Raw genomic sequence first — 24,271 nt, forward strand, 5'->3', positions numbered from 1 at the left:
TAGGGGAAAAACTTGATTATTTCCAATGACAGAACTTCTCTAACCAACCACAAATTATAAAACAGGTCACTCAGAAGAAAATGGATTTTAAAATCCTCGGGTAACTTAAATCTGGGCGCTACATGACATGAAAAGCGCGCATCACGATCTCACACCTTCGTCCACCTTTCGATTTTGGAGTCGAGAGAAGGCAAAAAATAAAAAATTGAAGATTCTATAGCAGTTCCCCTAAATTTTGGGGTTTTCACTTTCTTTGACCTGTTTCTACAGCATTTCAAGAAAGAAATTAGCACCTGAAGAGTTTGTGAGCTAATTTTAAACGTCTGTATTTGATCCCGTTGATTAGTTTTTTTCTGTGTTCTGGATCTACGTATATTGAAGGAAAAAATGGCTTCAAAAGAATTAGGGGGTTTTTAGATCGAAGAAGGATACAGCAAAATCATATATTCATCGTATATATCGAAGTGATAGAATGTCTTCCAAAGAATTTCGTGTTCCGTACCAGCATTTGGAGCAGCAGATTGAATTGTCTGCTTTCTCTACTTCCCCGGAGTCGAACTCGAGACCTGAGAATGGACAAACGGCTAGATCTGAGAGCAATGCGAAGAATGTTTTCAGTCTACGAGTATTGATACTCGCTACTATGATTGGTGCTGGCGTACAATTTGGATGGGCTCTGCAGGGCGCGCTTTTGACACCTTACATTCAGGTCAGTTTCAAATAATTTTTTTTTTCTCCCAGGATACGTTTTAAATTAATGTGTATTGAATAAATTTTCTGCTAAAGGTCCATTTGTTCTGTAAAGTGCGTTTGCCATGTCAGATTAGTAAAATTTCTCAGTTAAGGTTTGAATTTTCAGTACAGCGCTGGGCTTGTTTTTTGAGGGAACAGTGAAAAAAATCCAGTTAATAAAATAGGAAAAGGAAAAAAAAAACTGAACTTTAGATAGTATGAAGGCAGAAGCTAGGAAAGTGTGAGACGACAGAAAAATATTCGAACAAATGTGCAGCTTAGCTTTAACCGTGCCCCTGTAATCTGTTCTCTGTAATCTCTTGTCTGCTTTAATGCTATTATAATTAAAAAAAAGCATTTGAAAACTAAAAAAACTGATGCAAAGAGGAGAACTCTCCTCCGCCCTGCAACCTCGAATTCAAACTCAAAACCAATGCAGTGACTCTCTGCTATTTTAATTGCAACAAATTCAAAACTCATTAAATCTGCAGATACATTGTTTACAACTGTGGCTTCTTAGTGGCCTCTCTACTTAGACTTAATTTCACACATTTCTCCAACTCTGCCCTTACCTAGGATCGCTTCTCTTAGACCCATGAGCTCCCTTTCTCCACTATAGGTGCAGGCCCATTTTCTCTTCAATCGGGCCTCATAATAATCGATGTCTCTTCCATTCCGGTTGTCTATTCGATTTCCTTTAAATCATTTATTAATTTGCAATTTTCCACATTTCCATTTGTCTTACGGACTTCCCCTCTCTGTCTTCCTGCGGCTTTTTCCTACTGCCTTTTTCGACACATTTGCTTGTCAGTTACATTTGTTTGGGAGTTTCTAAAACCCTTTCAATTCACATTCTCATAAACATTCACACCGTAATTCTGAAAATTAAGGAATTTCCTCGAAAGCTTGTGCCACTGATCCATAGGCTGCGTTGAAGTCTTTGACAAGTTTGCAATGATCTATCATCGATTACCAGTGAACACTTAATCCTCAAGGAACTCTTGTCCCAAATATTGAACCGATAAAGATAAGAAGATAGCAGAGGCTTTGATTATCACCGTTAAGACCAGAATCATTGTACATTTCAACAAGTGGACTGCCAGCAAACCCTTTTTCATAAGTCTTCATAGACTTTGAGACACTTTGTCATACAGCTCACGTGCCCTGTCTATGATTCCACATTTGCATGCAGTCTACCAGGGCAGTTGCAATTATAGCATCTCATACAATTCTTTATGATTTGAGGGATGTTCTGTTCTAAAGCTCACATACCGTGAGGATGTTTTTATTGGTTGTAGAGATTGGCTTTACACCAGCCAATTACATTTGCTTGATAGAGACATCATTCGGAGCCGTCTTGACAACCATAACCCTAAGAATCAATGAAAGTGCACTGACTACAAAGTTGAGAAGCAAAACTGAAAACCCAAAAATAAAGCAAACAAACGACAAACAAATTGTTATTTTTTGTTGGTGCTGATTGCTGGTCCATCCTTGTGCTCTTACAACAAAAAAAACCTTAGATTAGGGGAGAGGGATCAATAGGTGAGAGGGGACTAATACATGCTATGATACTTGAATAAAATGGGACCAATAGTGAGTAATGTCAATGCTTATCCCCAAAAAAGTATCTCTATAATTCAAAAAATAACCAACCATACCATGGGATGATATATCAACACGTAAGTAAACATGGCTTAGTGCATACCTATTGGTCTTATCACAATTTGAGACCATTTATGACACCTTCACAAAAATGCATGTTGATGTGGCATCATATTTGGCCATATGAACTTTAAAATGATTTTTTTAAAGTAGGAGACTTGACAAGTCAATTACTGTAAAAAAATTGGGAGAAATTTGAAATATCGACATAAGATTTTGAAAAGCACAAAGTTATGGTGCACATGTCTAGGGCCCTCTCCCCTAACAAATGTGATAAATTTTTAAAAAATATTGAAAATTACCATATGAATTTGTAAGGAGGTTCGTGCATAACTTGGGAAACAAACTTGACAAGTTTGATTAGGTCAAAGTTAATGCTTCTCACTACTTTAGACATGTTGAAATGGTTATTGACTTTTGGATAGTCAGGCATTCATTTTTTATCGATTAGTCAATGGGTAATTATGATTTTAAAATATGTCAACTAAAAATAGTATTTTTGTTATTTAATAATTTTTTAATTATCATTTTTTTCGTTAGCTAATTTTGCAAACAGTTATTGAGAAATAAATTTTTGTTTTGATTTTATTTTTTATAATTAAATTGATTTGGGGTTGTTCTCCTAATATATTGGTAATAGATTTTTTTTTACATTTCTGTAACTTCAAATTAGTGTCCTTAGTTCATGGATCATATCATCTTTTCAAAATTTTGGGGATCATTCGGAAGTCATTCGCACACCTTGCCAATAGAATTTAAACACACCAAAATGTTACAAAATAGTTACATCCGATAGAAATTGCAAACCATGCAACAAACAAGTATGTCTGTCCAACCCAGACTTACCTTCACTTGACTTAGAGTTCTCCACAAGGGCAAAGGCCCAATCCACATAGTTTGAATTGTTATTTAGAGGATCCAGTTAATACTAAGAGGGGGGGTGAATCAGCATTAACAACAAATTGAAATCTTAAACCAAACTAATCAATACTTCACTAAAACAAATAATAACCAATACCGATAGCCACTGAAATCAATCTACTAATCAGATTTACCAAACTGCTCATTTAAGTGTTTCATATTATGCATGCAATAGAAAGATATCAACTTAACACAAACACAAATCAATCACCATATGAACACTAGGATTTTCACGTGGAAACCCAAATGGGAAAAACCACGATGGGAATTGGTACCCACAAGATAATGCACTCTTTCAGAATGCGCCCTGTTAGGAGCCTAGCTCGGTCAGGAGCTTACAATGATGCCCAATGTTGTCCTCATTTTTGTTTTAAAAAATGAAGGACCATTACATAATATTTTTGTGAAAAAATTAAAATTTTACTCTATGACATGCTTCCCGATGTAAAATTTTGACTAATCCTTGGTGGCTTAATCCTCAGTCCATCCTTGAATCACGTTTCAAATTTCGTCGCATTCTGGATTCGTTTGCTATGTCATTCCTTCAATTTTGGGTTTTTTCTCTCTGACTACAGGTGGGAAATTTCTCTTGAATTGCAAGTTTTAATGATTTCCATTGTTTTGGCCTTTGTAGGGAAATTTTTGACTAATTACAAGTGCACATTATTGAAAAATAAAAACTTGTAATTTGCTTTTTATTTCCCCCTTGATGTTTTTTTGGCTTTTACAGTTAAAATAGGGATTTTTTGGTTAAGTTACAAGTAAACTTGTAATTCTCTTCTAAAACCCCCACTTTAATGGTTTTTGCATGTAATAGGGTTTTTAAACCCCTATTACATATGTGCAAGTTATTAAAACTTGTTGTAGGGATTTTATTTTCCCTTTACAAGTAAAATGTAACTTGCACATCTCTCTCTAAAACTCGATTTTGCCTAGAATTGAAATAAAGTGACGCTTAAAACTTGTTATATTGCCCAAAAAACCCGATTTTCTCCAAATACATGCAAAATCGAACTTGTTCATCTTTTTCAAAAACCCGACCAGCAAGAAAAACGGATTCGTTGAAGATTTCAAAGCAATTTTTGTGGAGATTTGTTGGAGATGAAAGACATTTAGGATTCTTCCCCTATTCTCATGCATTTGCCCACATATATCACGTCATTCTAGGGTTTTGGATTGTTGGTTTCTTGGTGTCAAATATGCAAACATGTTTTTCCCAAAACCATGTTTTTCTCTCCTAAGTCGCCACGAATCTCCAACCTCCTAAGTCATTTTTACTTGCTGAGGTAAGGCGTTGAAGTTTAAAGTAGAATCACCCCCTTCTTGGGCCTTTTTACTTGCATTTGGTGCCACGACTTGCAGCAAATAACGTTTTTTCTAAACGTGGCTAGGGTTTGGGATTGTGGTTTGTCTCTATTTAAGAGATATTCTTCTTTCTTCCAAAGATTGATCATCTTTTGGAGAGGCATTTTCAGATTGAAACAAGGTATGATTTCTTTTCTTTTCTTGTTTTCTTATTTTCCTTTCTAGTTGTAAATTTGTAAATATGTTGTTCTTGCCCCAAAATTCGATTTTGTGAGAGAGATTTTCCCCCTTGATAAACAATTTTTGAATTGCATTGATCTTCCCCATTTTCCCTCTTTACTTGTATTCCGGATTTTAAATCCCGATTACAAGTTGGATGAAAATCTTTGTTCTTCCCTTACGGTTAAAAGAATTTAACCATTTTTGGTTAAAATTCCAAGTTGCAAAAATGAGAAATACCCATCCTTTCAAAATCGGGTTTTAAGAATTAGATTACATGTTGAAAGTTCTTCCCATTTTCATGAAAATGACATTCCTAAATCTTCCCATTTTTATCCATTCATGTCACCTATATCTGTACTTTCCATTTTTGTCATTTTCTGCAAATCTAATCCTCATTTTCCACCCATTTCTCCATTTGCAAATTTACAAGTGTACTTGCATTCGGGTTTTAAAAATCCTATTGCATGTATGCTCTTTCCAACTTGTATACTTGCAAAAATTTCCCCAAGATCCGAAATTGGTCAAAGTCAAGATTCCCCCATTCCCATTTTTTTCTCACAAAAATCGTGAAGTGCAAGAGTTGAAGTTCTTCCCATTTGAAGAAGGAAAAATGTTAATTGCAGCTGGTTATGATGTTGCCTTAACACTTTTAAGTCTTCATCATAGTATTCGAGGTTGTCCTTCAATGTTAGATTTGCTGTCATCTCCAATTCCAAAAAAGATGAAGTATAAATATGACAAGTAGCAAAATGAGGTTTCACCTTCTCAAGTCTCTTCTCCTTTGGATCACATAAGAGATACAAAGATAGGGCATGTGGACATGTCAGAATTTGTCAAGAGGGTTGAGGATCCGCAAGATAGCAATATGCAGCGGCTGTTGGACAACCATATCCATCACGCATCTTCTTTCCTAGTGGCTGCCCTAGAACCTGAATTTGTTCTCACTTGCGCCCATCACTTTGACAAGGAGACAAGAACCATTAAAAATGATGATGGTGAAGCAATAATCTGCCTTGACGCAAACACAATTGAGAAAGTCTTCAAAATACCTCTTGCACCTGTTTACATGGTGTAGCGTCCTAAAATTGCGACACTTGCAATTCCGACTGCATTTCGGTCTTCATGATGGCGACGCAACACGCAACCTAAATGGAGACCCCGAAACTTACTCACGACACCAAAAACTACATTTTTCAAGCACCCTGGCCTGAACCTCCTTGCACCCTGCTGTCCCGGGAGGTGGGACCAGAGCGCCCAGCGCCCTGGTCCTTCAGGACCAGGGCACCCAGCGCCCTGGTCCCCCAAGACCAGGGCGCCCAGCGCCCTGGTCCCTGGGCCTATTTTGGGCCCGGTCTCCTAAGGGGTCTCGGGTCTTTTTGTTTGCAAATTGGAAATTACATTCCTTGGTCGGCCTAAGGTCAGGAAAATCAGTCTATTAACCCTAATTGGCAAGTATATAAACTACATTTTTCTCTCTCATTTGGTAAGAATGAATGAGAAGGACATATGTGTACAAGCGTGGAAACTATACTCAAGCATTCAAGCATTCAAGCATTCAAGCATTCCTTCTAAGTCTCCATTCAAGGCTAAGTGTTGCATTCAAGACAAGGATTCAACCATTGAAGAGGAGATCACTTACTACATGCTACATACAAAAATACAACAAACAACAACATCTAAACCTTCGCACATAAGGATACAAACATCCTTAGAACAAGGTATTAGTACTTGTTTTACATTACATACATTTACATTTACAACATTTCTCATTTCTTGGTTAATTCCAAAACCGGGGTTTGACCTAAAGGGAAACCCCTAATCCCTAACCCCCCAATCGTCTTCGCTTTTCTGTGTGTAGGTTGCAGGTACGCGGTTGAAATTGAAGATCTGGAATCCTTGTGCAGAGACAAATAGATCCCCCTTCGTTTCGTGGATTTTTTGGAGGACCGTGGCACCGGGCGCCATCGTCCCGACAACTTTTGCTCAAATTTGTAGGACAGCGCCGTATCAACATTTTACTGCTAATTCTAGGTCCGCAGCTTCATACTATATCCCTAACTCAGTTTATAAGCGAATCTTTATCACTTTCTATTCATTCCTAGCTTAATTCTTCTATCAATATTCTTTACAAAAGAGGGTAGCCTTGCTGTCTTGACCCTTGAAACTCATTTAGCATCCAATCTTGCATTGTGTGGGATTGGATCTTGTGAGTTTCAACCCCTCTTTTGAATGTAAAGTCTCTCCCTTAAGTGAAAACCATCAACCCTAGCGAACCTCCCTTCTCTCTCCTCGGAGTTGGAAGAGGGGAGAGCAACTAGGGTTCGATTGCAATTTTCCGCTTTACATTTTGGTGAACCTGACGTGAACATCCTTTCTGATTTTTCATGCTTAGATTTGAAAATTAATTCCTTGATTACATTTCCATGTTTGATCTTTTGCAAAATTTTAGAGGTTAATTGCATAAAAACCCTGAATTTTCTTTTTGAAAATTGAACTTGTGAAATATTTAATTGTTAATGCTTGTTTTAGATCTGCCCTTCTATTACAAATTATCAATTCATGTCTGTGCTTTAATTTTGAAAATTAAGTGGTTAAATGTCAAAACCCTAATTTTTGAAACCCTCTTGATTCAACCTTTGTCCGACAATTTCACTGATCAAAACATCTCCAAATCAGCTGTAACTTTGGATTCCGCAATAAAATCACAATATCTTTCACCCCTGAAAATTTGGAAAAAAGTTGTGAGGACCGTGTGCACTCCGAGCGCCATCGTCCCCGACATTTTTTCCGAAATTTCAGGAGCTAGATCTTACTGTATTTTTTTGCTAAAATCCAGAATTTTGGTTGATTTTATCAATTATAACATTTTCAAAATTACAGTCAAAGTTGGTCTTGTGATTGCTTGGTTTAAGGCTTCTAAACATTCAAAAATCATTGAAATTGAAATTCATGTCAAAATTGTGTTTCTTACTGTCCTAAATCTGAAAAGTGTGTTTGCATTCATTCGAAATTTCAGTGCTTTATTCAAATTCTTGCAATTTGTGACTTTTGAAATTAAGTGCTTAATTACAACAACTTTGATTTCCGCTTTCAAAATTGAATTTTGCGTGAAATTGAGTCAATTTTTAAATTTCAAAACTTGCGTTGCTTTTAATATTCCCTCTAAAATCATAAAATTCAAAATTTTAGTTTCCCTCTCTTTTTCAAAATTCAAATTTTGCATTTTTCGACAATCTGGGTAGGGTTCAATTTTGAGATTGCAACTTTAATTTGGCCTATCTACAGATCGTAAAATCACTCAATTTTTTCAGATTAGCTTTAAAATCATCATACCTTTCATCCCTGCAAATTTCAAAAAAAGTTGCAAGGACCGTGTTGCACTCCGAGCGCCACAGTCCCAGACATTTTTTCCGAAATTTTGGGAGACTATTGTGATTGCATTTAACAGCTTAAATCTAGAAGATTGGCTAATTTTACTGAAAATTGCTACCTCTAAATTCAAAATTTTCTCTCTCTTTGTAGTGCATGAGTTTTACAACAATAAGCCCTACTTCCACTATTCCCGTTAGACGAAGCCGTAGAATTAAGTCTTTCCGAGGTTTAACTACCGAGGAGATGGAACCTAATTTGAATAGCCTTTTTAACGAGGACATGGGTAATTCCTCTAATCCTCCTAATGATGAAGAAGCTCTCCATGAGGTTTCTGTAGAACAACTTTCGAAATTGGATAATCAATTTGACGATTTTCACCAATGGATGTCTCATGAGTATCCCAATAGTCAAGCTCTTCCTTTAATTGAGGGTCTAAAACGTATGCTTCAAAGTGATAAGAATGGAATTGATATTTTGCGTGGTATTGCACACATTGTGGATTCGAATGTGATGCCTATGAAGAGTTGTGCCGAATCTTTAGGTTATACACAACCTCCTACACAAGTCAATCATTCTATTCCTTTGACAACTTCTATTGCTAGCATACCTACCTTTACATCAAACATAATGGCTACTTCTATACAAGACATTCCTCCTGTGATCACCAGTCATGGGGGTGATCCCTCTTCTTCAATTAATCCGCTTCCTTCATTCAATCCGACTTCTTCATTCATTCCTGCAATGAGTGTTCCTATTACATCTTCGCAAATGAACATCATACAAGGGGGCAATTCATTTAACCATTCCATTCCTCCTTGTAGTGTTCCTCTTGTCCAATCATCCCCTATGGTTGACTATCATAGGGTCCCACCACCTTACTCTTTACCTTCTTTCAATAACATAACACCTCCATCTCAATCTAACACAGCTAATATGAATTCTTCGACTGAAGCGACCATTAACAATCTTGCACAGACTGTCTCTTCTTTACAGCAACAAATTGCCTCTATGAATCAATCTAAGTTTAGTGTGCCCACATTTGATGTTGCGAGCCCACTTTCTCTTGACATTGTCGAGCTATCCCTCCTAAACATGTTGAAATCCCGCATTTGGAGCTTTATAACGGTAAAGGAGATCCTCTAACACATGTTAAGACTTTTCAAACAATATGTACTGATTTTGCTTATGACCCAAGGTTGCTTGCAAAACTATTCACTAGAACATTAAGAGACAAAGCCCTACAATGGTATTGCTCGTTGCCTTCTTATTCTATTACTTCTTTCGAACAACTTGCAAATGCTTTCATTCAACAATTTCAAAACAATATAAGTCCTAAAGTTACTTTGATTGATTTAATGCATTGTAAACAAGGTGTTAAAGAAAAAGTGACTGATTTCATTGGTAGATATAAGCATTTGTATGCTCAAATTTCTTTTCCAGTGCCTGACAATGATATTCAAAGAATCTTTATTTCTAATTTACAAAAAGATATTCGAGACAAACTTCTGTTTTCTGAGTTTACTTCTTTCCAACAATTGTGTGCAACTCTTCACAATTATCAACTGACTGTGAGTCAAATGGAACAATCACATCCTATGGCTCCGAGTGATAAGGGTGATAGCAGTCAACAATCATTTGGAAAGTTTAAACCGAACAGAGATTCCATCAAATTCAATGAAAACATCATCAACAACAATGTGAATGCAGCATCAGGTGTGCCTCCTATTTCTAAGTTTTTCAAGAAAGAAAGAAAGTATACTCCTTTGAATGAATCATTGCATAGTATTATGAATAAGTTATTGGAACAAAATGTGCTTACTCTTCCTCCTGTATGACAAATTGATCCTGCAAAGATTACTTCACCTTATTTTGATAACAAAGCTTTTTGTCACTTTCATCGTCAGCCTGGGCATGATACTGAAAAATGTTTTTCTTTAAAGGGTAAAATTCAAGATTTGATTGATAATAATACTATCTCTGTTTCGGGAGTGAATGATAAAGGCAACACATCTGTAGCTCCTCCTAACCAAAATCTTTAGATTTTTACTGATCCATTACCTTCTCATACTTCCCATACCTCTAATGCGATTGAGGCTAATGATTCCTCTCTCTCATCTGATGGTCTTGTGTCTATGACTCCGAATGTGATTAACTTTGTAGAGCAGCAAGAAAACCCTAAAGAACTTTCCATCACATTTGATTCTAGTGAAACCATTAGAGCACCTAATGGTCCTTTATACATAGTTGCAAAAGTCAAGAATACACCTTGCCGTGGAGTGCTTATTGATCCTTCCTGCATGGTTAATGTTATTACTGAAGAATTCCTTTTTACTTTGCAATTGAATCAAGTGATCTATGACAAAACAGATGTGGTTGTGAAATTATTTGATGCATTTTCTTCTCCTGCAATTGGTTCTATTACATTGCCTATTGAGGTCCATAACAAATCACTTGATGTGAGCTTTGCTATTATTCCTTCATCCGAACAATTTCGTGTGAAGCTTGGCTATCCTTGGTTATCTTCCATGAAAGCTATTGCTTCTCCTATTCATAAGTGTTTGAAATTTCCCCATAATGGTGAAGTTGTTACTGTTAATCATAGTCTCTTTAAACCAGCTGAAAGAACCTCTAGTGTTCCTATTGATTACTTTTGGCCTAAACAATTCCAATCTCTTCCTCCGCGAAGTGATCATCTTTTCAAATCTTATCAAAAGTGGAAAACAGATATGATCCTATCTCTAAGTGAACCTAGAACACCTAAACTTGATATTCCTACCATTCTTGAGAAGGAAGTTCTTCCTTTGAAAGATAAAACTAATGTCTTTCCTCAAGAAGATTCTCAACCCATCCCTATGGATGTGACTATGTCTATGCCTAATAAACCTTCTAAAAGTAGACCTATACCTCCTCGTCATGATGGACTTGGTCTTCTTCCTAAACCAAAAATTCCTCCTTTATATGGAGCAGTTCCTCCTCCTTCCTTTTATAGAGAGAAGAGACCTTCTTCTTCTCCTATTATCCAGCCTAAGAGACCACAACCTAAACACCCAAGTGATAAGGATGAGAACATTCCTCCTCCTCAATCTTCTTCACTTCCTACTAAGACTAGACGAAATCGTTCTGCACGTGAACGCCGATGAAAGCGTCGTCTTAGAGCTCAAGCAGCTGCTTCTCAAACTTTGCAATCTCCAAAAACACCTTCAACAAGCATTATTCCATTTTCTCCTCAGCCGAAAATTGAGCCTAAATCTCCTAAACATAAGATGCATGATGGTCTTGATCCTGTGCGAGTTAAAGATCCTATTTTTATAAATCTTGATGATGATATAGATGAAAATGTTATTCATGATGAAAATGTTACTCCTCTTGCTTCTGATAGTGAATATGAACTTGTTGATGTTGATAACCATTTATCTAATCAATTTTCTAAAGCACTTATCCTAGCTCCTAGACAAGAACAACGTGGCTTGGAACATGAACATAGCCCTTGTTTGGATCTTGTGATAGCTCCATCTGCTGTGTTGGATGTTCCTCCTCTAGCGTGTTCCCTGCCTTCCCGAAACATTGATCAGCAAGATCGGGGGGTAGATGACGTGCTAGACTAGTTACATTAGCATAGAAGATTCTCTCCCCCTCTCTTTTGTTACTTCTTCTATATGTTATTCTCATTCTTCTATTTGTCGTCCTTAGTATTGTCTACTTGAGGACGATGCAAAACATTGAGATCTCTTTTGGTCTCTCTCATGTTGACCCAAAAGACACATGTGTTCCCTTCTTCTAGGTGACCTTCCTTGATTGGGGAATGAAGAACAATTATGCATACATACATATGATATATATACATGACTTATCATACAGCATACTGACCCCGAGGAAAGCGAAGTCACCTCGTGCTTTGTGTTTTGTGTCTATTATCCTTGGGTTTTATCTCACACTTGGGGGCTAAATCTTTGTGATAAAATGCTCCTTTCCTTTCTCATTTCTTATGTGTATCACTACATTAAAGCAATCACCCCCGTTGAGGCGTGTGCGATCACTTTAACGTAGGGGGGCATACACCCTGTCTATCCCTTCACGATACTTGAAAATTTCTTGGCGAACTTAGCTTTGCCTTGAAAATTTTTGGTATTTCTCTTGCATGACTCATAGTGAGGGAACCTTACTACTGACAGTCATGGTTCTCCCTCGTGATCTTCCCTTTTACTTTGTCAATCAAAGTCGTAAGATCCTTAGTCCACTGGGGGCTTGGTGTGTCTTGCCTCCTTGACGTGGTGAAAGTCTTTCAATATTGTTTCCTTGTACTTTACCGGAAGTATGAGCATACATACTCCCGCTAAAGTGGGGGCTAAATGTAGCGTCCTAAAATTGCGACACTTGCAATTCCGACTGCATTTCGGTCTTCACGATGGCGATGCAACATGCAACCTGAATGGAGACCCCGAAACTTGCTCACGACACCAAAAACTGCATTTTTCAAGCACCTTGGCCTGAACCTCGTTGCACCCTGCTGTCCCGGGAGGTGGGACCAGAGCGCCCAGCGCCCTGGTCCCTGGGCCTATTTTGGGCCCGGTCTCCTAAGGGGTCTCGGGTCTTTTTGTTTGCAAATTGGAAATTACATTCCCTGGTCGGCCTAAGGTCGGGAAAATCAGTCTATTAACCCTAATTGGCAAGTATATAAACTACATTTTTCTCTCTCATTTGGTAAGAATGAATGAGAAGGACATATGTGTACAAGCGTGGAAACTATACTCAAGCATTCAAGCATTCAAGCATTCCTTCTAAGTCTCCATTCAAGGCTAAGTGTTGCATTCAAGACAAGGATTCAACCATTGAAGAGGAGATCACTTACTACATGCTACATACAACAATACAACAAACAACAACATCTAAACCTTCGCACATAAGGATACAAACATCCTTAGAACAAGGTATTAGTACTTGTTTTACATTACATACATTTACATTTACAGCATTTCTCATTTCTTGGTTAATTCCAAAACCGGGGTTTGACCTAAAGGCAAACCCCTAATCCCTAACCCCCCAATCGTCTTCACTTTTCTGTGTGTAGGTTGCAGGTACGCGGTTGAAATTGAAGATCTGGAATCCTTGTGCAGAGACGAATAGATCCCCCTTCATTTCGTGGATTTTTCGGAGGACCGTGGCACCGAGCGCCATTGTCCCGACAACTTTTGCTCAAATTTGCAGGACAGCGCTGTATCGACATTTTACTGCTAATTCCAGGTCTGCAACTTCATACTATATCCCTAACTCAGTTTATAAGCGAATCTTTATCACTTTCTATGCATTCCTAGCTTAATTCTTCTATCAATATTCTTTACAAAAGAGGGTAGCCTTGCTGTCTTGACCCTTGAAACTCATTTAGCATCCAATCTTGCATTGTGTGGGATTGGATCTTGTTAGTTTCAACCCCTCTTTTGAATGTAAAGTCTCTCCCTTAAGTGAAAACCATCAACCCTAGTGAACCTCCCTTCTCTCTCCTTGGAGTTGGAAGAGGGGAGAGCAACTAGGGTTCGATTGCGATTTTCTGCTTTACACATGGAAATCTCCAAAGATAGTGTAACTGAGTACTATGTGAAAAAGGGAGAAGGACTGCAAACATCATATCAACAGGTGGATCCATGAGCCACGAGCCGCCTTCTCAAGGTGGGCCAAGTTGTACCGTTGTGACTTCAAGTGGGAGATTGGGGACATCATTGTAGGATTTTGCCAAGATCAAGGGCATAATGAAAAGCATAAAGAGAGAGACAATAGAATGATAAGAACAAACTGTATTCTCATCAATATGCAAATGATCAACTGGATTAACCAATACAATGAATATAGGCCTGCTTATATAGGCAAGGCCATATGGATGTACGAGCACACAATTATGACATGTGACTCAATGAGAAACAAGGGTAGGTAAGAAATACTAGGGGTAGGTAGGAGAAATAATATAATATTCCACAAGAGGTGGATGACCCACTGAATGTGGAGTGTAACAGCAAAATAAGACCACAAAAGGTGGAATTTCTCCTATAAGCTCTATCCCTATGTGCACACTTCCTTAAGTGTCTCAAATCCAAATTATGAAGAGATGCATTATCCTAAGTTAACTTAAGTAAAGTGTAATAATATCCATAATGAATATTTATTTACACCAACACACCCCCTTAAGTGCAACTTAGGGGAATGAAGACTCAAGTCAACAATGCAAGATGGGTCTTGGCTACTAGGCCATGATAGGTACCCATTAACAATATGCAAATGCAAGCAAAACCATGCAATGCAATCTCTCACAAATGGAGAAAAGGAGAAAACCCAGTGGGAAAAAACTCCCCCCCAAAAGAGAGATGAATGTACAAAAGACTCTCAAAGAAGAAGAAGAAAACCTCAAAGAGGAAAAAGTCCCCCCCATAATGACACATCCCGCACCCCCAAGAGAGCTCGCAATTGTTGGAACTTACTCTCGGTGAAAGGTTTGGTGAATATGTAAGCAACCTGCTCCGTTGTAGGACAATACTGCAAATCAATGACCTGCTCCTGAATGAGCTCTCGGATATAGTGCATATGAATCTCAATGTGTTTGGTCTGTTGGTGCTGGACCGAGTTCTTCAAGATTGCAATAGCACTCTGATTGTCGCAATGTAGAACTGTTGGTCGTGGAGTGGTGAATCCAAACTCTGTGAGAATCTGCTGGAGCCAAATGGTCTCAGTCGCTGCATTAATAGCGCCTCGATACATCTTGCTCTGCCAACAAATGGGGCCCGAACCAAGGTGAAAACTATAACCAGAAGTAGACTTATGATCATCGAGATCGCCAACCCAATCGGAGTCTATGTAACCAACCAAGCGAAGTCCTGTGCCTGCTGCATAGTGAATCCCATAGTGATGTGTACCCTAGATGTAATGAAGGATGCGTTTGGCGGCATTCCAATGAAGCTCATGTGGTTCCTGCATGAAGCGAGAAACCATGCCAACTACAAATGAAATATCAGGGCGTGTATGGGTCAAGTAGATGAGACTACCCACAAGCTGACGATACAAAGTGGCATCAACTGGTGGAGAAGAACATTGAGCCTCAAGCTTGACTCTTGAAAGAAAGGGAGTTGGGGCAGGCTTATAATCAGCCATATGAAAGCGTGCAAGTAGATCAAGAGCATACTTGGGCTGCGATAGTATAATCCCAGAAGGTGACTGTGAAATCTCTATCCCGAGAAAGTAGTGCAAAAGACCCAAGTCAGTCATAGCAAATCTATCATGCAAAGCAGATTTGACCCTGCTAATGATGGATGCGGTACTCCCTGTAATGATCAAGTCATCAACATAGAGCACAAGTATCAAGTGAGAGTCATCTTGTCACAAAATGTAGACATTTGGATCGGAATGACACCTGGTGAACCCTGCGGAGAGAAGAAAGGAATCCATCTTGGCGTACCAAGCCCTGGGGGCCTGCTTAAGGCCATAGAGAGATTTCCGTAGTCTGCAAACCAAGGAAATATCTTGGATGAAACCCTGTGGCTGCTCCATATAAATCTCCTCATCAAGACCACCATGAAGAAAAGCACTCTTCACATCCATCTGATGTACAACCCAACCATGAGCTGCAACAATAGCAAGTGTCAAACGAATGGAGTTCATCTTGGCTACGGGTGCAAAGGTCTCAGTATAGTCAACACCTGCAACCTGAGAGAAACCTTTCGCAACAAGTCGAGCCTTATACTTATCCACACTACCATCCACTGCAAACTTGGTCCGATAGATCCACTTACATTGAACCATCTTTCTCCCCTTAGGGAGATGGACTAAATCCCATGTGTTGTTCCTCATCAGGGAACTATACTCTTCCTCCATAGCGTGGTCCCACTCAGGAACCCCTAATGCTTCCCTAAATGTCTGTGGATCGGAAGCAGTAGCAATGAATGCATGTGGTAGATCCTGATGTTGTGATCGAGTTCTCCGTGTATTTGAAGGATCCCCAACAAGAGAACCCGTGAACTCAAGTGTCTGTCGAGCCCAATGAGGTCTAGGTGGAGGTGGAGAATGAGGCTTTTCAACTACAAGTGGACCCTGCGGAGGTGTAACCCTGCTAGTCGGAGTTGAAGGAGTCTCATCATCTAAATCACTAGCATCACTATCCACAATGGAGGAAGGTGGAGGAGGTAGAGAGGCTAAGCTAGGAGAGCTTTCCTCAAAGTGAACACTCCTCTCAATGAACACCTCATGTGTCTCAGGATCCATCAATCTATATGCCTTAACACCCTCAGGATATCCAACAAATATGCAAGGCCGACTCTGAGGTTCCAATGCCTTGCGTTTCTGTGGAGGTATGTGAGCCCATGCTGGACACCCAAAGACTCTAAAATGTCTCACAATCGGTTTCCTGCCAGCCCAAGCCTCAAAAGGAGTAATACCTTGCAAAGCTTTGTGAGGAACCCGATTCTGGATGTGTGTGGCACAACTGATAGCCTCTGCCCAAAAGACGGGATCAAGAGAATGTGCATGTATCATACAACTAGCCATTTCTTTGAGAGTTTGATTCTTGCGTTCTACAACTCCGTTCTGTTGTGGAGTGTATGCAACAGAATGCTGAAGATCAATCCCCTCAAATGTACAAAAATCCTCAAGGCTTTTGTTCACATATTCCCTTCCATTATTTGTATGAAGAATCTTGACCACTTTCCCTGATTGCTTCTCCACACGAGTCTTGAAGTCTTGAAATCTGTCAAATACTTCACTCTTATGAATGAGAAAGTAGACCCAAGTGAAGCGGGAGTAGTCATCAATGAAGGTGAGGACATAGCGGGCCTTGCTATACGAAGGTGCTGGAAATGGACCTGCTACATTGCTGTGAACAAGTTGAAGAACTTCCAAAGCTCTCCAAGCTTTCCCCTTATCAAACTTCTCCTTGGGATGCTTGCCCATGGAACAACCTAAACATACACCCTCTGAAAAATTGATTCGAGGTAGACCTATGACCATGTCTTTAGTGCTGAGCTACTGAAGATAGAGGTAGTTGAGGTGACCAAACCGCTCATGCCATAGCTTACTTTCTGAATTTGAATGAGTATGCAAAGCCCTAGAAGGTGAACTTGGCACAAAGTGGGAGAATGAATAAAGCCTTGACTTGTCCCACTGCTACCAAGGCATCATCATCAAGTTCCTTTACCACAACTGAATCTAGTGTAAACTCAACCTTTTTCCCATTTCCATAGTGAGTGATTTGGTAGATAGAGAGAAGGTTGGTAGACAAGTTAGGAAATAAAGAACATTCTCAAATGTTCCATCATCCATGTCAACTGAACCTTTCCCTTCAACCTCTACTTGTGTATCATCACCTATGTAAATGTGAGGTACTTTAGATGGCTCCAATGAAGAAAATTGCTCCATTGTAGAACCCATGTGATATGAAGCACCCGAGTCAAGTATCCATTGCTGTGAAGAACCTATTGTAGCCACAAATGCTTGCCTTTTTCCCTTAGACTGTGAGGAAGAGGAAGGAGATGAATCCTTCTTTGTGTAGGCGGATGGCAAGTTGATGTTGTTTTTCTTAAGAAGATTAGTTAACTCATCAACTTGCTTTGCATGGCATCGATGCTCATCATGACCATACTTCTTGCAATATGCACAAGTTGGTTTATCCTTCTTAGGTGGTGTCCCCTTCTTGCAAGAGGATGAAAAATCGCCTTGTGATGGAGAGGATGATTGTCCTTTTTCTTGTTGTGGCTTAGACTTGGATTGCTTCTTCTTCTTGTTGGAATCTTTGCCTTGACTTCCTTGATTCCCTTGATTAGCCACCAAAGCCTTGGACTTTGAAGACTTGAGAAGTCCCATGTTCAACAACTTAGATTGTTCCAATATCAACATTTCTGTGAAAGCATCAAATGAAGGCATAACATAGGAACTCCCCACTATCAAACGATGAGTTTGGAAGCTAGACACAAATGCTGCATATTTTGGTGCAAGCTTCTCCAACAAGTTGAATATCAACTGAGCATCCTTTTTGTCAATTCCATAATCCTTAAGCTTTGCTCTTAGCTCATTTGCTTTGGTGACATAATCTTGGATAGTATCAAAACTCTTGGGATCCAAGTTGGTGAGCTCACTGTCAATCTTATAACCTCTGATTTCATCAATTTGACCATACAATTTCTGAAACATATCCCAAGCATCTTTGATTGTAGTACACTTTTCAATATGAAAGATGAGGTCATCTGATACATACTTGCGCAAAGTTCCAAGAGCCATGCAATTCTTAGTGAGCCATTCTAATTGAGCATTAGGATCAGCCTTAGGATCAGGTGGTGCTGCTATTGTTCCATCTATGTAATGCATGAGACCCTTTTCCATTAATTTACTCCATACTTTAATTTTCCATGATGCATAATTATGTGGAGTTAAAGGTGGAAATTTATGAGGACTCATTGCAACAAAAATGAAAGAGCACAAAGAGAGGCACAATCACACAAGACACCCCCCCAAATTCACTCAATCAAAGAACCCCCCAAAAGTGATGATTTGGCACTTTATAATTAGTGCGTATACAATGGGCCACTTGCAAAAAATGGCAAAGTGGGCTTCTGATTACAATTTTACAACTGCCTCAATAAGGCCAAAAGAGACTCAAACTAATAATGCAAGAGATCTAAACTAAGATCCAAGCACTTTACAAGTACCTAATAGGCCAAATAAGACCAATATCTGAAAGTACAACTTCCACTCAAAATCTCTGAAATTTGATCATAGATTATGAAAGTAGACAAAAAAACATGCACTTTCAAAAAAAATGACACCTAAAAAGGAGGTCGTATGAGCTCAAACGAGGCCTTTGAAGTTGCAGAATTGAGGATTGGATAGGTACAATTGAGAGAATCCAAAAATTCTGAAAAACTTGTGCACCAAAATCAGAAAATAACCACACCACTGCGAAGATCATGAAATTTTAGCCCATTTCAAAAAAAATTGCACCAAAAAAGGAACAAAAATGAGCAAGATATGGCCTTTCAAAGTTGAACTACAAAACTGAAAAACTCAATGAAGAGGAGGTCAAAAAATTTCAAAAGTTTGCTGATGTGGCACTGACGTCAGCAAATGATGGGCTTAAATTTGATGCCCGTTTGGTCGTCACAAAAACTTCACCCCTTGCGTGGCATCCGTACTGTATGGACAGGCTGATGTGGCAAAAAAATAGGTGAGGTGGCGGTCTGCGTCAGCTCTGTGTGGCAGGTGATGTGGCTGTGTCTGTGTCTTCTCTGCATGGCGGGGTCCGCGTGGGAGTCAGCAGCTAGTGCCAAAGGAGCTGCTGATGCTGGTAACGGAGGTCGGTCACCGGGAGGAGCCACCGGTGTTTGGAAGGGTTGCGCGGGTGGTGGGGTGGGCGGCCTGCATGGGCAGCGGCGGGGCGGGCTGCTGGACGAGGTGGTGACGGGGCGGCGACGGGTGCAGCGGTAGGGCGACGTGGGGGAGGCTGGGAGATCTGAGCACTGGTGCCGGTGACTGTGGCCGGTGCCGGTGATGGAGGCCGATCGTCGGGTGCTGGAGGAAGCCTGGAAAAAGGTGCCGCCGGGTGCAGGTACAATGGCAGGGGCCGCGCAAACCTGTAGGTACGGAGATCACGGGGGGGGGGGGTTTGCGGACCCCCCAAAAAACAATATTTTTATTTATTTTTGATCGCCTTTTTCGAAATTTTTTTGTTTTTCAGAAATTTTTCTCTTCTCTTTTTTTTTTTTCGAAAAATAATTTAAAAAAATTTCGAAATCCGTAGAATAATAGCCAAAATGGGCAAAAAAAATTTCTCACCAAAACAGGTCGACTTTATAGTTGAAATTCATGGAAACGGCCTCCCGGATTCAACAGTGATGTCCAAATTGCTGTACGATGCCCCCCAAAAATGAAGATCCCCAAATCCAAAAATTGAAGCCTCCAAAATGTCTCCAAAAAACTAATCAATGAAGCCCTATAGGCTCTGATACCATGTAGGATTTTGCCAAGATCAAGGGCACAATGAAAAGCATAAAGAGAGAGACAATAGAATGATAAGAAGAAACTGTATTCTCATCAATATGCAAATGATCAACTGGATTAACCAATACAATGAATATATTCCTGCTTATATAGGCAAGGCCATGTGGATGTACGAGCACACAATTATGACATGTGGCTCAATGAGAAACAAGGGTAGGTAAGAAATACTAGGGGTAGGTAGGAGAAATAATATAATATTCCACAAGAGGTGGATGACCCACCGAATGTGGAGTGTAATAGCAAAATAAGACCACAAAAGGTGGAATTTCTCCTACAAGCTCTATCCCTATGTGCACACTTCCCTAAGTGTCTCAAATCCAAACTACGAAGAGATGCATTATCCTAAGTTAACTTAAGTAAAGTGTAATAATATCCATAATGAATATTTATTTACACCAACAATCTTAACTCTCCTCAACAGGATAATGGGCGTTGAACATTCTAATGTTTTTGAGCCATGGATGTACCAGTTTATCATGTTCATAAGGCAGTCCCATCACATTTCATGGGAAGAAGTCATCAGTGATGCCTTGTGTGAACAACTTGCAACAGTCCCTTCTACCATGACTTTCTACATGAACTCGTATTTGGTGTACTTGGCAACATCACTCAGACATTTCCCTGGTCTTTCTACCAAGGGTGATCACTGGCTTATACCAGTATGTGAATATTATGATCAACTACCTTTGAGACCCAACAGATTGCATTTCAGAAGGATTCAAGATGCATTCTTTGGTTATTTTATGTGCCAGTTTGACAAGACTCTGAAGAACAGAAGAGTATCCAATGATGCATGGAAAAGGGTGAATGAGTATGGATGCTTGTTTCTTCAATTCTCGACCTTTACCTATATGAGAGTCAGATGCTATAGTGGGAAGCCATACATGCTCCCTAGATACCCAATTGATAAAATCATTCTTATGGACTTGGGAAGACAAATCATGGTTGTCCACACTCATCAGTTTGCCAGACATAAGGTTGGAATGGGGATCTCTACAACAAATCCATTGAAAATTGGTCGGTATTGTCTTGTCACATCTGTTAAAGCCAAGGCTATGGAGATTGAGATGCAGGAAATTAAGCTCAAAAGGTTTAAGTCTAGAGCTGATTTTGATTACCGGGTATGAAGGAAAAGATCAAAAAATCCTTCGTGCACGTGCATCGTATTGAGGATATCTAGGTAGATCTCCATACAAAGGTGGAAATTTTGAAGATGGATTACTACATGCTCACTGTTGAGCAAGTTGTTGATTTAAACTTGGTGGATATTCCACAAGGGATGATTGACGATGGGCATGTACTTGATCCTGACTATATTTCACGAAGGGTTGAGGAAGCTCCACTTCCTTTAATCCAATGGTCACACAAGGAGTGCATATCCATTCTTGAGAGATTTCAACCTATCTTGGCTAACACCAATGCTTGGCTGAAAAGTAATGGTGTTAGACTCATCAAAATCAAGGTTGGGAAAGAAGATGATTCTATGGGGCCTCTTGGATGTAAGTCTGAGATTCAGGTTGATAACAAGTAAGGCGCATCATCTTCTGGCACTATGATCAAATTGCGAGTTAGTCGGGCAGTAGTGCTTCCTCTTAAGGAGGCCCCAATTTGTGGGAAGGAAAAGTCACATTTCCATGTTCAGGTGATTGATCTTGATAATCCAAAAGAAGGGCAGCAATCTAATGATGCTCCTAAGTCTCCAGCTTCGAATTTGCCTCATGAGATCCCTTCCTCAGTTTCCATTGAGATGCCCCTTTCTCCTCCTAACTTAATGGTGGAAGAGTCTCCTTAGAATACCATCCCTATTTCAGCATACGAGCCGCCTCCTGACCATCAATAAGAGAGTGTGCTGGAAGTTCTTGAGGATACTCCTGCTTGTATCCAGCTGTTAGAGATTTATACCTCCACTTCTGGTTTTGAAGAATTTATGAAGCAATCTTCATGCCCATTGGTTATTGAGCAAACCATGGTCGCCATCCAAATAGATACTCTTCCCAGGATGACCAGAGTTGTTCAAACAAAAACTGCTTCTCCTTTGCCTACAGCTGCTACTAGAGGAGAGTTGATGGCTTTACCTCCATGGCTTAGTTCTTTTACTCTAAAAAGAAAGAAGCAAGAAATCTCGCCTGATACCTTTGATTATCAACAACTTAAACAGTCTAGACCCAAGGTTGCTAAAAAGGCCAAGACTATCTCCAGAGTAACTGTTGACAGCAACAAGATGAAGGTAGCTGAAATTGTTGAACCCATTGCAAATAAGCCACTTGAAGAGTTGTTAGCTGTTGATTACAAAGTTACAAGGATAAAATTAGGTAAGTAAACGCATGAGGTGATTAAACACGATGCAGTATTGTGTAGCCTCATTGGTATAAAGGTATGATGCACTTCTAGCAAAGAAAGATAAGCTAGAAGAGGAAAACCGACAACTTGTGGCAGTTGTTCATAAAATTACAAAACCTGATGTTGAAGGGAGTAATCCCACAAGTTCTTTTGGTTCCCAAGAATCAATCCGTGGAGTTGAAAGGGCTGCTCAGAAGGTACAAGCATTGGATTCCTAGGTTGATCAGCTTCATGATCTATGTGCACAAGTGATGAAATACATTTTTTAGATGATGTCTAAGTTGGAAACCGTTGAAGAGAAACTAGATTAGACTTCCGATAATTTAAAAAAGAATTTGGAAAGTGTTGAAGATAGTTTGACAATCTGGCGTACCATGCCCCAACAACAGTTGAGTGTTCTACAAGAGCACACCATTATCTCTTCTAGGGTCATGTACTTGGAATTTGAAGAGCTTTTAGAAAATAAGACCCTTGTTCTTGAATCCCTCATTGAGGAGATTGGTGATGCAATGAGATTACGGGGTGAAGTTTTCCAAGATATTGTCTCTCATTGTGAAAAGGCCTCTTGCAACATAATAATTCAGGATGGAGAGCTAATACCAGAAGAAGAAGTTCTTGCAAATTGTTAGATAAGGATTCATAATGAATGGAGGAGCGATCAATTCTCAGTTGCTTCAATTCAAATATTGATGAAACACCAAATCTTTTTGCATGAAATTCAGTCCATCTTGGAGAAAAATAGCTCTACGCTCCTCCGATGCCATGATACCATTTTGAAAACCATGGTTGTTGCCAAGAACACCCATGAACCGGATCTTGATAAAATATGAATGATCATCCAGAAGTTTGAAGGATTCATGTCTTCACGTGCTTCAACTTAAGTGTTTTTCAACACTTAGTTTTATTTTTCCACATTTGTAATCTTTAGTTGTAGTTTTTCTTTTGACAAGTTACATGTAAAAACCTTTTTGTAAAATGCAAGTTAAGTCATTACTTGCACTTTTGTAATTACATGTAAGACAACTACAAGTTGTGTTCAGTTAGGATTGTAGTTGGAATAAGTCTTAGTTAGTTATTGAAGTCTTGGTTAGTTATTGAAGTCTTAGTTAGTTATTGGATAAGTCTTGGTGGTTGAGAGAATTTCTCAAGTTAGTTGGGATCCTCCCACCTTTTTCTCATGACTCCTCTCCTATAAATACTTGAGGGGTCTATTGTAATCTTTATCTTTTTGGAAAGCAAGCAAAAACTCTGCCAAATTTACAACAAAGAAGTCTTTGAGCTTTCATGTGTAAATTCAAGAATTGAAAGGAATAGAAGGAAATTTCTCAATCTTTGGGTCTTTGTGCTACATTCTTGAGTTAATGTTCTATATTATCTTTCTTGCAAGTGTTTTTTAAAGAGCTTAATCAAATTTGATTTGCAGTCTTTGTGCTGCAAGTATTTGAGGTTAATATAGATTAAAATAAGTATCCTATTGAGAAAAGTTGTAAGTCTTTGTGCTTTCACTTGTTCTTAAGATAATTTAGGAGCATATTTTGCAAGAAATAGCTGTAAGTCTTTGAACTTATACTACTTCCCATTGTTTTATGTAGAAAAGAATAAGATATTGCAGTCTTTGAGCTGTTATAATTTATTCTTGATAGCGTTAGTATAGAAAAGGGTTGATAGGACTTCAAATAATCAAGTCTTT

General features: G+C 39.1%; 1 protein-coding gene across 1 annotated transcript in view; it reads left to right on the forward strand.

The window, feature by feature from the left end:
- The first annotated feature begins 415 nt into the window (after window positions 1-415).
- Window positions 416-24,271, forward strand: part of LOC131029035 (sucrose transport protein SUT4) — a 139,618-nt gene continuing 115,762 nt past the window's right edge. Inside the window, exon 1 of the mRNA XM_057959427.2 lies at window positions 416-709. Coding sequence (XP_057815410.2) covers window positions 473-709 — 237 coding nt within the window. The 5' untranslated portion in view covers window positions 416-472. The remainder of the gene's footprint in view (window positions 710-24,271) is intronic.

This window comes from Cryptomeria japonica, chromosome 10 (genome assembly GCF_030272615.1).
Source record: "Cryptomeria japonica chromosome 10, Sugi_1.0, whole genome shotgun sequence".
In the NCBI taxonomy this organism is placed as follows: domain Eukaryota; kingdom Viridiplantae; phylum Streptophyta; class Pinopsida; order Cupressales; family Cupressaceae; genus Cryptomeria; species Cryptomeria japonica.